A 13,226-nucleotide genomic window follows, 5' to 3' on the forward strand; every position below is an offset into this window, starting at 1 on the left:
AGGAAATGCTACATCACAAATGTTGCGTACACGTCACTTCCGGTCATCGGTGAAATGAAGTTCACACCAAAAACACAAACGACTTTCGTTGATTTGGGCGATTCTACGAATCTACTTTCGTTAACTTTGTAATCATGTTTTGGTTATTTCTGTATGGAAACCTTTCATTTATTGGATATAGGTTACCTGATTGTTATGTCAACTGTTCATATCTTCCTACTTTAAGGTCTGGAGAGGATGCTTAAGTCGATCTTTCACTGGATTTCTGTAGCATACATTTCCCCAGGTTGCGCTGGGGAAAATCAAAGATGGCGGCCAGGAGCCGATTCACGACTTTAGAGTTCTATTTCTCCCCTGATATCAATAGAATACTTATATTTATAGGGCAGACTTTAATTTGTGAACTGTCTCACTTTGAACAGTTATAAATTTTATGAGTAGAGCTTCGGGTTGCAAATTAATCGCACTTGTGTTGTCAGCGCTTCTTCTGCGAACAGAATTTCTCTGCCGTAACGTCTAAACCGCGAAATGTACAACACGCACTGTTGAGTTTCGTTGTGCGCGCGCATCCAAGCGGGCAAGAAAAAATGACTCGTGGCGAAAGGAAAGTGGTGGGCTTTTTTCGTCTCTCTAAAACTACCTAACCCTTTCACAACCCACACAAACCCCACAGACTTATTTCCGGAGTTCGCTTATCAAGCAAGAAGAGTCCATATCAACAGTCACAAAGGGACAAGATTAAAAATGAATTTTTTCAAGATTTTTAGGACCCAAAAAATATTGCAGTGCAAACATTTTTTGTTTGTTTGTTTGCTAAACGCCCAGCCGACCACGAAGGGCCATATCAGGGCGGTGCTGCTTTGACATTTAACGTGCGCCACACACAAGACAGAAGTCGCAGCACAGGCTTCATGTCTCACCCAGTCACATTATTCTGACACCGGACCAACCAGTCCTAGCACTAACCCCATAATGCCAGACGCCAGGCGGAGCAGCCACTAGATTGCCAATTTTAAAGTCTTAGGTATGACCTGGCCAGGGTTCGAACCCACGACCTCCCGATCACGGGGCGGACGCCTTACCACTAGGCCAACCGAGTGCAAACATGTGCATATCTAGACTATTTCATTGTGTATAATAACTCAATGTTTTTCTTTTTCATTTTTTTTTCTTTGTTAGTCATGTTGTCTTTGTTGTTGATAGTTTCAGGTTGATGTTGTATTCATGTTCAATATATTTCATCATAGAATAGTACTACATTTATACATTTTTCTCACACTCTGACTCATGGTACCTGAATTGTATGTGCTCGAGTCGACAATGACATATCAATGTCTGCTGAAAAGGTTTTATGAACTGACGTTCCCTACTTCATTATCATCACAATGTTGACTGGAAAGAACGTAAGAATAAAGATGGACTGCATACATCACCATTCTTCATACCAATTTAAATTTTCTCCTCAGAGCATTAAAATATTTCTGAGTAGTTTTTAAATCCCAAATGTATTCACCTATCTTAATGGTTTCAGTGCATTACTCCTATTTCACAAATGTTTACTGTACCTCGGCAAGAATGTATAGAAAGCTGGCACTGAAATAAACTTACTATGAGAACAGGAAGTGGCTTCTGTCTGATGATAGAATTGGAGCAGGGAGAAAGTGAGGCTTGGGGTGGACGTGTGAGTCTTTCAAAGCAATCCAACAGACAGACAAACAAAGCAATCCAACAGACAGACAAACAAAGCAATCCAACAGACAGACAAACAAAGCAATCCAACAGACAGACAAATCAACTGACCATTATAAAAGAGGAATGGAATGTCGTAGGCGGGAACACTCTGGTTCTTGGTGACGAGGGGGCAGGTCACCTTACAGCTCAGCCTGTACTCCATGCCGTCCTTGCCCGGAGAGTTCTCCTGAATCGTCACTTGCTGTCGTACACAATACACACAAAAAGTAAATACAGTCGTACAAAATAACAATAAATTAAAAGCCAAGAAAAGCAAATGCTTTACAAAACACCCCTTCGTCATGTCTAATTACAGTGTAACAGACGGCCGAACACTGCTCATTCCTAAGATTCTCCTGATTACTTAGGGGAGTCGAAAAAAATAATAAAAATTAAGAAATAATATTATATTAAGTAAGAAAAAAAGGTAAAATAGTGAGGGTAAGAAAGAATGCACCAAAAGAGGTCCTTTTGTCATCAGTTTTGTTTTCAACCAAATCTGTATCAAAGGAAAAACTGCTATCCAAAATGAAAGGGGAACAATTCTTTTGTACCTGCTTACATTTAAAGAATAACAGAATGTCAAATACCAGAGAAAACCCCATTAGTAACAGGTCATTTTCTTAAAATATCCTCCCCCCAAAAAATTTGTTAAAAAAATAAAAAGGAAAAAAACCAACTCCCCCCCTCCCCACACACACACACAAAAGAACCAGCACCAAAGCGGCCGACTGACTGACCAGCCTACAAACCAATATTACAACTTATTCCAAGACCAAACTCCTCATCATGCCAGTATTACAACCAGCCAGCAAATCACGCGTACAAGACGTACAAACCACACCCATCCTAAAACAGAAAGCTGAGCGTCTGTGTTGTGACGAAGAATAAAACACACACAGTCAACACCGAATGCATAGTCATCCTAAAACAGAAAGTTGAGCGTCTGTGTTGTGACGAAGAATAAAACACACACAGTCAACACCGAATGCATAGTCATCCTAAAACAGAAAGTTGAGCGTCTGTGTTGTGACGAAGAATAAAACACACACAGTCTGTTACACGACACTTGAGATTGCCACAAGTTCTCAAACGTCGTATAGTTGTGTTCTTTTATTCTACGTCGCCCGTCTTCGCAGCAGCAGAAAACAACTCGTCAAATTGAGTTCGAGGATTTATTTAGCATTCCATACATACAACTGCACATCGTAGCAGAACTCAAATAGAAGCTTTTTAACATACAAATCGCGCTGGCATATATAGCAAATACTCAATCTCGAGAATATTCCAGACCGAACATGATACAACTACATTATATACGAACCGTCTATGGACTATAACAGTGACGTTCTCTGTGACGTACATCAAAAGCGCCGACGCACTTAATCCGAACGAACGCCACGAACTCACACTACAAACAGCGTGGTAAACAACTTGTTTTGACAGGACCAGAAAGTTCACCTGCATTCTCGTCCAAGTACAAATAAGTCAACTACATGCAACACACAAAACTGAACCAAAGCTCAGCAACGGTAGCGTTTCCTAACATTACCCCCAACACCAGAAGAAATTTACCTAATTTCTTTCAATCATTGAAACGCTACCTGTACACATATTATGTATACATAACAGATTGAAATCCAGATATGTACATTAGTCTGTTGGAGAATGAACACAGTTTTAATCACATACTCGGCTGAGAAAATCTGCTCCAACATTGTCTGAACCCTTGATCGATTCCACTCGCATATCAAAGTTCTGCAAGTACATCACCCACCTCATGATACGATTATTCACAAACTTCGCAGAGTTCAGGTAGGTGAGGGGTTTGTGATCAGTCTGAAGCACGAATTTCACCCCTTGGAGGTAGAGTTCAAATTTCTTGATTCCCCACACGATGGCTAAACACTCTTTCTCCATGGTCGAGTAGTTCTTCTCGGCTCCTGACAGCTTCTTGCTGGCATAGCTGACCGGAAACGGTTTACCTCCATGCTCTTGCATCAGCATGGCGCCGATCCCTTCGTCCGATGCGTCTGTACGCAAGATGAACTCTTTGGCAGTATCAGGAAGGCGTAGCACCGGGTCTCGTGACATCAGGTCGCGCACGGTCTGGTATGCCTTCTCCTGAGCTGGTCCCCAGAGTACTCGGTTGGGGCATCCTTTTCGGGTCATGTCTGACAAAGGCGCCGTTATGGCGGCGAATTTTGGAATAAACTCTCTGTAGTACCCAGCCAATCCAAGGAAGGATCGCACCTGCTTCTTGGTTTCAGGACGTGGCGCATTGAGGATCTTGGTGACGTTTTCCAACAAAAGCCCCTATTGACCTTCCTTCAGTGAATAACCTATGAAGTCAACGTTGTCGGTCCCCAAAATGCACTTGCTGGGTCTCACGGTCAGATTGGCTTTTGTCAGGCGGGAAAACAGTTCCCTCAAAGTCTCCAGATGCTCCACAAAGGTCTCCGTGTGGACTAGCAGATCATCCCAGTAGTACACAACATTCTTCATTCCTTTGAGCATTTTTCGCATTCCCCTCTTCAGGGTAGCACCACTGTTCACCATGCCAAAAGGCATCCGCAGGCACTCATACGTTCCGTCTGGAGTTGCAAAGGCGGTCTTTGGTATGTCCTCTTCGCGCACAGGAATTTGCCAATATCCCTTGCTGAGATCGATCTTTGAGAAGATCTTACTGCCAGTTAACTGTCGGAATAGATCAGTTGCCGTCGGCATTGGTTCAGGGTCAAACACGGTGATCTTATTGACTTTCCTGAAGTCAATGCATACCCTGTTTGTGCCGTCTTTCTTCTTGACAACAACAACGGGAGATGAGTAAGGGGATGATGACTTACGGATGACCCCCATCTTCAACATGTTGTCGATGTCCTTCTTCAAGGATTCCCGAGCCTGAAACGGGATAGGGTATGGTTTTGACCGAACAGGAACGTCAGATGTAAGGTGGACTTCATGTTCGACCTAGGACGTAGAGCCTGGAACATCACAGAACCTATGGGTGAAGTCGCCCATAAAATCATGCAGCTCCTTCTGCTGATCTTCTGTCAGGTCAGGTCCTAGCTTGACGTCATCCACTCCCTCTTTCTTGTGGAGGTCTCCCAACTCCAGTAGTTCCTCACCGTCGAACTCGTCTAGTTCGGCTGGTTCTTCCGCACTTGCTGCGACCTGTACTGCTTCCGGAGGTCTCTCCACATACAGTTTCAGGAGGTTAGCGTGGTAGATCTTGGACTTCTTGCCGACATTCACCTTGTAGTCGTTGATCCCTACCACGGCCTCAACCTCGTATGGGCCTTTCCACTGCATCAGTAGTTTGTTGTGATCAGTGGGAAGCAGTATCAACACTTTGTTACCTGGTGTAAACTTCCTGTTTACGGCTTTGCGGTCGTAGTAGTGCTTTCCGCTATCCTGAGACTTTCTCAAGTTTTCTCTCGCAATCTCGAGAGTCTCCTCCAGTTTCTCTCGCAACTCAAACACGTACTGGTAACTGTTCTTCACTTCAGGTGTGTCCACATCTTTTGTCCACAATTCCTTTAGTATTTGCATCGGGCCTCTCACGGTCCGCCCGTACATCAGCTCGAACGGGGAGAATCCAGTGGACTCTTGTGGCACCTCCCTGTATGCAAACAGCAAGGCATTGATGTAGCGATGCCACTGCCTTGGCTGCTCACTGCATAGTTTCTTCAGCGTGGACTTCAGCGTCGCATTGAATTTTTCTACCAGCCCATTGCACATCGGGTGATAGGGTGTCGTAGTCAAGTGACGAATGCTCAGCAGCCTGTTGACCTCTTCCATGCATTCAGAGACAAACTGTGTCCCCAGGTCTGTGAGGATCTCTTCAGGAACCCCAATTCTGCTGAAAATGTCCACAAGTGCCTCGGCAACAGTCTTGGTGTCAATTTTCTTCAGAGGCACGGCTTCTGGGTAACTGGTTGCATAGTCTACCAGGGTCAGTACCCAACGATGACCCGCTTCACTTGGCGGTTTGATCTCGCCGATGAGGTCAATGGCCACCCTCTTGAAAGGTCGGTCGATCAAAGGCATCTTCTGCAACGGCACTTTCGGGACCCTTCCTCGAGGTATGGTTTTCTGGCAAATATCGCACGATCGGCAGAATCGAGTCACATCTGCATGCAGTCCTGGCCAGTAAAACGCAGCCTGGATTCTGTCCGATATCTTCTTGACACCCAGGTGACCTCCCATAATAGAGTCGTGGGCCACCTCCATCACCTGGCGCCTAAGTGGTTGAGGCACCAGAACTTGACGTAATGGCTTCCCACCGTTGACTCTCGGGTGCTGGAACACTCTGTACAGGATCTCGGCCTTTACTTCAAAGTGCACAGTGCCTTCGCCCTTAGTCATCTCCTTGACAGGACGACTCCTGTACTTTGTCAAGGTCAAATCAGCTTCCTGTAGCTGAATCAGCCGATCCCTGTCCACGACAGCAGTTGCAGAACTGTTGGTGACCCTGAGTGGCGTAGTTGTTTTGTCCTTCTTCGCCTGGGCTCTGGTCGTCACAGCGCTTACAACCTGCGGCTGGTCGCGGCGATGCACAGTTGCTCTGTCATCTCGTAACAGTTCGCTGATATCTTCATTCGCGAATGGCAGTGGGTCTTCCTCCTCAGCAGCAGGCTGAGCTGAGCCCATTCTCCATTCGAAATCAGGGTCATCAGGACGTCTCGCACCCCCAATGTTCCCAATTAATAGATCGTACAAGGGCTTCTTCAGGCAGACGGCCTCAACTTCTCCGGTGAAGTCTGGAGTATCGATCTGGTCCTTCCCGTCAGCAAATGCTGGAAGTTTCGGTGCCCTGTGTAGCATTTGCTGCTGGTTATCTCTTAGGCGTGGTGCCTCGTGCTCATTTTGAACACGCACCATTTCTGTCTGAAGCTCTAAGCGCTTCATCTCCATTTTTATTTGGAGCTCTAAGCGTTTCAGCTCTATTTGCCTTTCTTCACGCTGTGCTTCTCTTTCTCTTTCTTCACGCTGCGCTTGTCTTTCTTCACGCTCACGCTGCGCTTGTCTTTCTTCACGCTCACGCTGCGCTTGTCTTTCTTTTTCTTCTCGCTCACGCTGCGCTTGTCTTTCTTCACGCTGCGCCAGCAGTCGTGTCTGGGACTCGACGAACTCCGTCAACTGCTTGCCTTTTAGTCCCAGTTCAATTCCTTTTCCCCAGAACTCAGCCATTCTGGTCTTTTCCGGTGCCTTCGTCTGTATTCCTTCACAGCCCTGAACGTAGACGAATGTAGTCTTCTAAAAGAACACAGTCTCTACTGCACCTCCGATGCTTCTCTCGTCGCTGCCGGTTCACCTTCGTAGACGCAGGCTGCCACCCTCCTCGTCTAACGTGACGGCGCACTCTGCTCACGATACGTACACGACGTACCCCAGTCGTATTTCGTAGTATTAATGCACTAGCTCCGCGACGAAGTCCGTCTCGTCCAAACGGCAGCTAACCTCTGTAATCCCGATACACTCCGGCGTCGCTCACCGTACCGAGCTGCGGCGATTACCAAACTCTTCACCAGTCACACCGAATCCACGGTTCCGTAGTCTCAATACTGATCCCTCAGGATACACCCGATTGATGGCTACCTCCTGTGACTGTCTTAACTGTCTTTGTTGCTGGAAAACCCTTGGCGTTAAACGTAGATCCTTGGCTTGGCCCCCAATTGTTACACGACACTAGAGATTGCCACAAGTTCTCAAACGTCGTATAGTTGTGTTCTTTTATTCTACGTCGCCCGTCTTCGCAGCAGCAGAAAACAACTCGTCAAATTGAGTTCGATGATTTATTTAGCATTCCATACATACAACTGCACATCGTAGCAGAACTCAAAGTAGAAGCTTTTAACATTCAAATCGCGCTGGCATATATAGTAAATACTCAATCTCGAGAATATTCCAGACCGAACATGATACAACTACGTTATATACGAACCGTCTATGGACTAGAACAGTGACGTTCTCTGTGACGTACTACAAAAGCGCCGACGCACTTAATCCGAACGAACGCCACGAACTCACACTACAAACAGCGTGGTAAACAACTTGTTTTGACAGGACTAGAAAGTTCATCTGCATTGTCGTCCAAGCATAAATATTGTGTTTACAAAATATAATATCGGTACTTTCCCACAAAGTACAAATAAGTCAACTACATGCAACACACAAAACTGAACCAAAGCTCAGCAACGGTAGCGTTTCCTAACACAGTCAACACCGAATGCATAGTCATCCTAAAATAATAACAGAACAATAACCGTACAACAACACATCATTAACATCTGTGATCACCTGCAGAGTGGCCTGCCCCTTCCTCATGGTGACGGTGACAAAGCGCACCCCACCGATCAAGACGGGGACCTCACCGCCGCCAGCTGGCCCCGTCACCGTGGCAACCACCTCACCATTGTAGCCGTCCTCCACTGGGTTGCCGTGTTTGTCCTGTACAGCAATCAATCAATCCATTCATCAAACAATCCATCCATCAATCAATCCATCCAGACATCCATCCATCCATCCATCTACCCATGCATCCATCTAGCCATCAATCAATCAATCAATCAATCCATCCATCAGTCAGTCAATAGCCAATCCATCCATCAATCTTTTTTCCGTTCCATCCCGCAATATACTAAAGAAAGCAACGCTAACTGATTTTACAAATAGAAAGGACCAAGTGTGAAGAAACCAATATTCAAGACTTAGCTGTAATATTCTATACCAGGCAGACAAGACAAACACATGTCAAGGTCAGGTAGTCACTTCCAGTCGGGTTGACTGGAGAGCGCTCAGAAAACTGGGTATTTGTATTTGCCCTGGGTGTGGATCGAACCCACGACCTCCAATGTGAGAGTCAAACACACTGACCACCGTGCCACTCTGGCTCTTGACCAACCAGGAAACGCATGCTATCTTATTTCAATTCAAAGCATGACCAAACGCTGACCTGTAGGTGTAGTTTGAGGAAGCGGATGAGGCACCGACTGGCTGCACTGCGCGTGTTGGAGACGGTGGGGACACCTGGTGGCTCACCTGGTACCAGGCTGGCTGCTGGGCCCGGTGCTACTGTCACAGGCACCTGCAATTAAACATCTTGTTTTTTGTTCCTGTGTCATGGGTACAGAAAATACAACTGCATTTTGAAATCAAAACAAAGCAAAGCAAAAACAAAAAAAAACTAAACAAAATAAGAAGGTAGGGAAAGGTCAATTCACATTGTCAATGGGTTTGTTTGTATGCCTCAATACTTCCATGAGTCAACAACTCTTCCATAAACCATTTAAACCTGCCAGAGTTATTTCAACAATTTGCCTATTTAAACGCAGAAATGTAATCTGCAGAATTGATACAGTGGGGGGCGGGGATGTAGCTCAGTCGGTAGTGCGCTGGATTTGTATCCAGTTGGCCGCTGTCAGCGTGAGTTCGTCCCCACGTTCGGCGAGAGATTTATTTCTCAGAGTCAACTTTGTGTGCAGACTCTCCTCGGTGTCCGAACACCCCCGTGTGTACACGCAAGCACAAGACCAAGTGCGCACGAAAAAGATCCTGTAATCCATGTCAGAGTTCGGTGGGTTATAGAAACACGAAAATACCCAGCATGCTTCCTCCAAAAGCGGCGTATGGCTGCCTAAATGGCGGGGTAAAAAACGGTCATACACGTAAAATTCCACTTGTGCAAAAAAACACGAGTGTACGTGGGAGTTTCAGCCCACGAACGCAGAAGAAGAAGATACAGTGGAACCCCCCTTTCAAGACCTTGCTATCCCAGATGTTCAGTTCATAACCTCGGCAAATTCACCTCCATTTAGGACGCCCTCCTTTTTAAGACCCAATAGAGGAATTCCAGAAATAACTCTGTTGGGTTTGTATGGGTTGTGACAGAGTGAGTGCCCTTGCTTTTTCTCAGACAAACTTACCACATGGTTCCTGTGCTTGTGTGTGAGAAAGACCCCCTCGCTGTGACTGGCGCATGGCCTGTAGTGTCACGAGGGAAAGTTTCACCACGTGACATTATTTCCCACGAGATATTAAATGCCACTCACAGCGAGGGGTCTGTCTCATACAAGTGTACAGGAACCACGTGTCGTAAGTTTGCATTTCCAAAATTGTCTATTCACCCTACGTACGATGTGTCTGGAAACAGCGCAGCAAACATAAAGAGAGATCATTTTCTGGGCTCGTGCGGCAGCAAGCACTATGTCTCTAGACTGAAATTTTATCAAGATTTTTGGAGGTCTCAAAAGGGGGGTTTCACGGTAGTAGAGAAGTCCCAAAAGAAAACTGTGATGGTCAGACACTCACCACACTGCTGTAGACTTCATTCTTCTTGTCAAAGAAGACAAACATGACGTTGTATGCGCCAGCCTTGGTGGGGGCGATGTGGTTTCTGTAACGACACATACAATACAATACAATAATAATTTATCATCTCAAATAAGAAATTTTATTGTGGCTGAATAAACACATAATAACATCAATATAAACAACACACACACACACGCACGCACACACACACTTGCAAGCTTTAATCGAATGACACACAGACTATACATGTCCACAAGCAAAGTAAGCATGGTGAAAAACACAGCACTAGCACACACAATCCAAAATTTTAATAATAAATTTTCATTTAATTAATATACTTACCCAACTCACATATAGCAATTAACTCTAGTTCAGTGCTGGTAACGCTGTACGCGTTCCCCTTGGTAACAAGGGAGACCACCCTAAAAAAGAGTGATCCATCCCATAATATCAGACCGATGTCCGGTCCAACATCCGTATGCGTGCGCATACGCCGCCATTTGTATCATTCGAACGAAGCCCAACTCACTACTTTTTTAGAACCCAATACCACCACAGCGGGGAGGCGGGAGGGTTTAAACGATGTGAGTTGGGTAAGTATATTAATTAAATGAAAATTTATTATTAAAATTTTGGATTAAATTACATATTATTACCCAACTCACATATAGCAGATTGCTACTATAGGTGGTGGGTACTTACCAAAAACTAGGCATGCAGGACTTGTCCCGCCGCTACCATGGCAGGCAGCGCGGAGCTCCCATCCTGTCTTACAGAAGCGACGTCTCTGAGGTAATAATTGACGAAGATGTCCTCAGAGCGCCAGTACGCAGCTTCCAGTACCTCGGCTAGCTTGCCGGACCGAAGAACTGCCACTGAGGATGCCCAGGCTCTCGCCTCATGGGTTCTAGCCGCGGTGAGAGGCAACACTGCCCTAATATCACCCGACTGCACTTGCCACCAGGCATATGCTCGTTTGATCAGAGTGGAGATCCATTTGGCCAGAGTCACCTTAGCTATATCCTTACACCTAGCCGTGTTTAAAGATATGAAAAGAAGCTTTTGACTTTCTGACCTAACAGGCCGAGTTCGAGACAGGTAACATCGGAGAGCTCTCACAGGACAATTTGCAATATCGGGATCTCCAGGAGCCAAAATCTTGCTCAAGGGTGGGATGCGCAAGATTGGAGAAAGCTGGCCAGGTTTCTGGTTTTTCGCGAGAAAGCCGGGAACAAATTTGAGAGAAATGGAACCATCCTTCTCGAACGCAATATCCTTGTCTAAACCCGACAAAGAGTGCACCTCACTACCTCTCCTCGAAGTAGAGAGAAGCGTTAAAAACACAGTCTTACGCGTCAAATCGGCCAAACTGGCTGACAAAAGAGGCTCGAACTCATCCGAGGCTAAGAAACGTAAGACCAGGAACAAATCCCATGCAGGGAGAAGCGATTTTGAACGAGCTGCTAAAAGGGCAGCCCCCTTAATAACACTAGCGATAACCCCTCCGAGCGAAATTTTGTGGCCTAATTGCGCGAGGGTCGAAGAGATCGCCGACCTCCGGACCCTAATAGAAGAGGGAGAAGCCCCCTGATCAGCCAACCAAGACAGATGGTTGGCTACATGAATAGACCTAGGTGAAAGAGGTTTAACCCCGTTAATCGCGCACCACCTAGACCAAGAGGCCCAGTGCGATGAGTAAACCGAAGACGTCGATTTTCTATGTGCATGTCCAACGAATCTCAGAGTAGGGGAAGAGGCCCCTGCCCTACGCAAAGCGCTTCGGACAGAATCCACGCGTGAAGGGCCAGGATCTGTGGGTTCTCGTGCTGAACGCCTGACCGAGGCTGCACGAGATCTCCTCTTTTCAGGGCGAGAGGGATCGGGGGCCGAACTGCTAGACGCAGTAGGTCGGGAAACCAGTGCTGGCTTGGCCACAGAGGAGCGACCAGAACCAGCGCTGGTTTCTCTAAGTCCACTTTCCTGAGGACTTTGCCTAAGAGGCAGAACGGAGGGAAAGCATACGCCGGAAGATCTGACCAATCCACTTCCAGAGCATTCACCTTCCAGGCCAGAGGATCCGGGAAGGGGGACACAAAGAGAGGAAGTCTCGCCGAAAACCTCGTCGCAAAGAGATCTATCTTGGGCTTGTCGATCTGCGACCAAAGCCGCTGCAAGGACTGGTGTGTGAGAGTCCACTCTGAATGAACAATCCTGTCCCCTCTGCTCAAAGTGTCTGCAAGGACGTTCAGACTGCCCTTCAAGTACACTGCTGACAACAGAATGTGCTGGGCGTGACACCACTTGAGAATGCGACATGCAATGTCGGAAAGACTGTGAGACCGAGTCCCCCCCTGCTTGTTCCCATACGACGCCACAGACATGTTGTCGGTGTGAAGACGTACATGACTGCCCTCCAGGAAAGGCTTGAACGCTAGAAGCGCCAGGGAAACGGCCTCCAACTCCAGTACATTGATATGTAGGGAGGCCTGAGAGCAATCCCAAAGTCCCGAAACCATGTGCTCGTCCAGATGAGCACCCCACCCCGTCAGAGATGCGTCCGTAAACAACTCTCTCTCCGGCGGTGGACGAACAATGGGAACACCCCGGAACAAATCCGGAAGAAGCCAAACACCTGTGGTCTGCTGAAACCAAGTTCCCAGAGCGATCGGAACACTCCAGTCCTGGGATGTCTGATCCCACCTTGACTGCAGGGAGGCCTGAAAAGGCCTCTTGTGAACCCTGCCCAACGGAATGAGGGAAGCCATGGATTCCATCTGACCCAGAACCGAAGTCAGAACCCTTGCACTGGCGTGATTCTCTCCGTAGAGAGACCGAATCAGACCCTGAAGCTTGTCGATCCGCCTTTGAGACGGACGGACAGACCACCGAAGTGTGTCGAATTCCATGCCCAGGTAAGTAAACGTCTGGGATGGTTCCAACTCGGATTTTGTCAGGTTGACAGAGAAACCCAGCTGTGCCGCCCGGCTCAGCACCCTGTGCGTATGAGCCTCGCAAAGCCCCCTGTTCTGGTGAAGGATTAACCAATCGTCCAGGTATGCTCTGAGACGGATGCCTTCCTGTCTCACAAGAGCGCAAAGCTGCCTGACCACAATCGTGAAAATCCACGGGGCTAAAGACAGGCCGAACGGCAGAGCCCTGAACTGGTAAGCTTTGCCGCC

The 13,226-nt window shown here is 47.0% G+C and overlaps 1 protein-coding gene across 1 annotated transcript in view; it reads right to left on the reverse strand.

The window, feature by feature from the left end:
• Positions 1-13,226, reverse strand: part of LOC138979589 (structural maintenance of chromosomes flexible hinge domain-containing protein 1-like) — a 140,579-nt gene that overhangs the window by 38,613 nt on the left and 88,740 nt on the right. The window contains exons 48-51 of the mRNA XM_070352299.1: positions 10,045-10,129; positions 8,690-8,821; positions 8,035-8,184; positions 1,801-1,933 (exon numbers count right to left, since the gene is read on the reverse strand). Of these exons, the coding sequence (XP_070208400.1) occupies positions 1,801-1,933; positions 8,035-8,184; positions 8,690-8,821; positions 10,045-10,129 (500 nt within the window). The remainder of the gene's footprint in view (positions 1-1,800; positions 1,934-8,034; positions 8,185-8,689; positions 8,822-10,044; positions 10,130-13,226) is intronic.

This window comes from Littorina saxatilis, linkage group LG11 (genome assembly GCF_037325665.1).
Source record: "Littorina saxatilis isolate snail1 linkage group LG11, US_GU_Lsax_2.0, whole genome shotgun sequence".
In the NCBI taxonomy this organism is placed as follows: Eukaryota; Metazoa; Mollusca; class Gastropoda; order Littorinimorpha; family Littorinidae; genus Littorina; species Littorina saxatilis.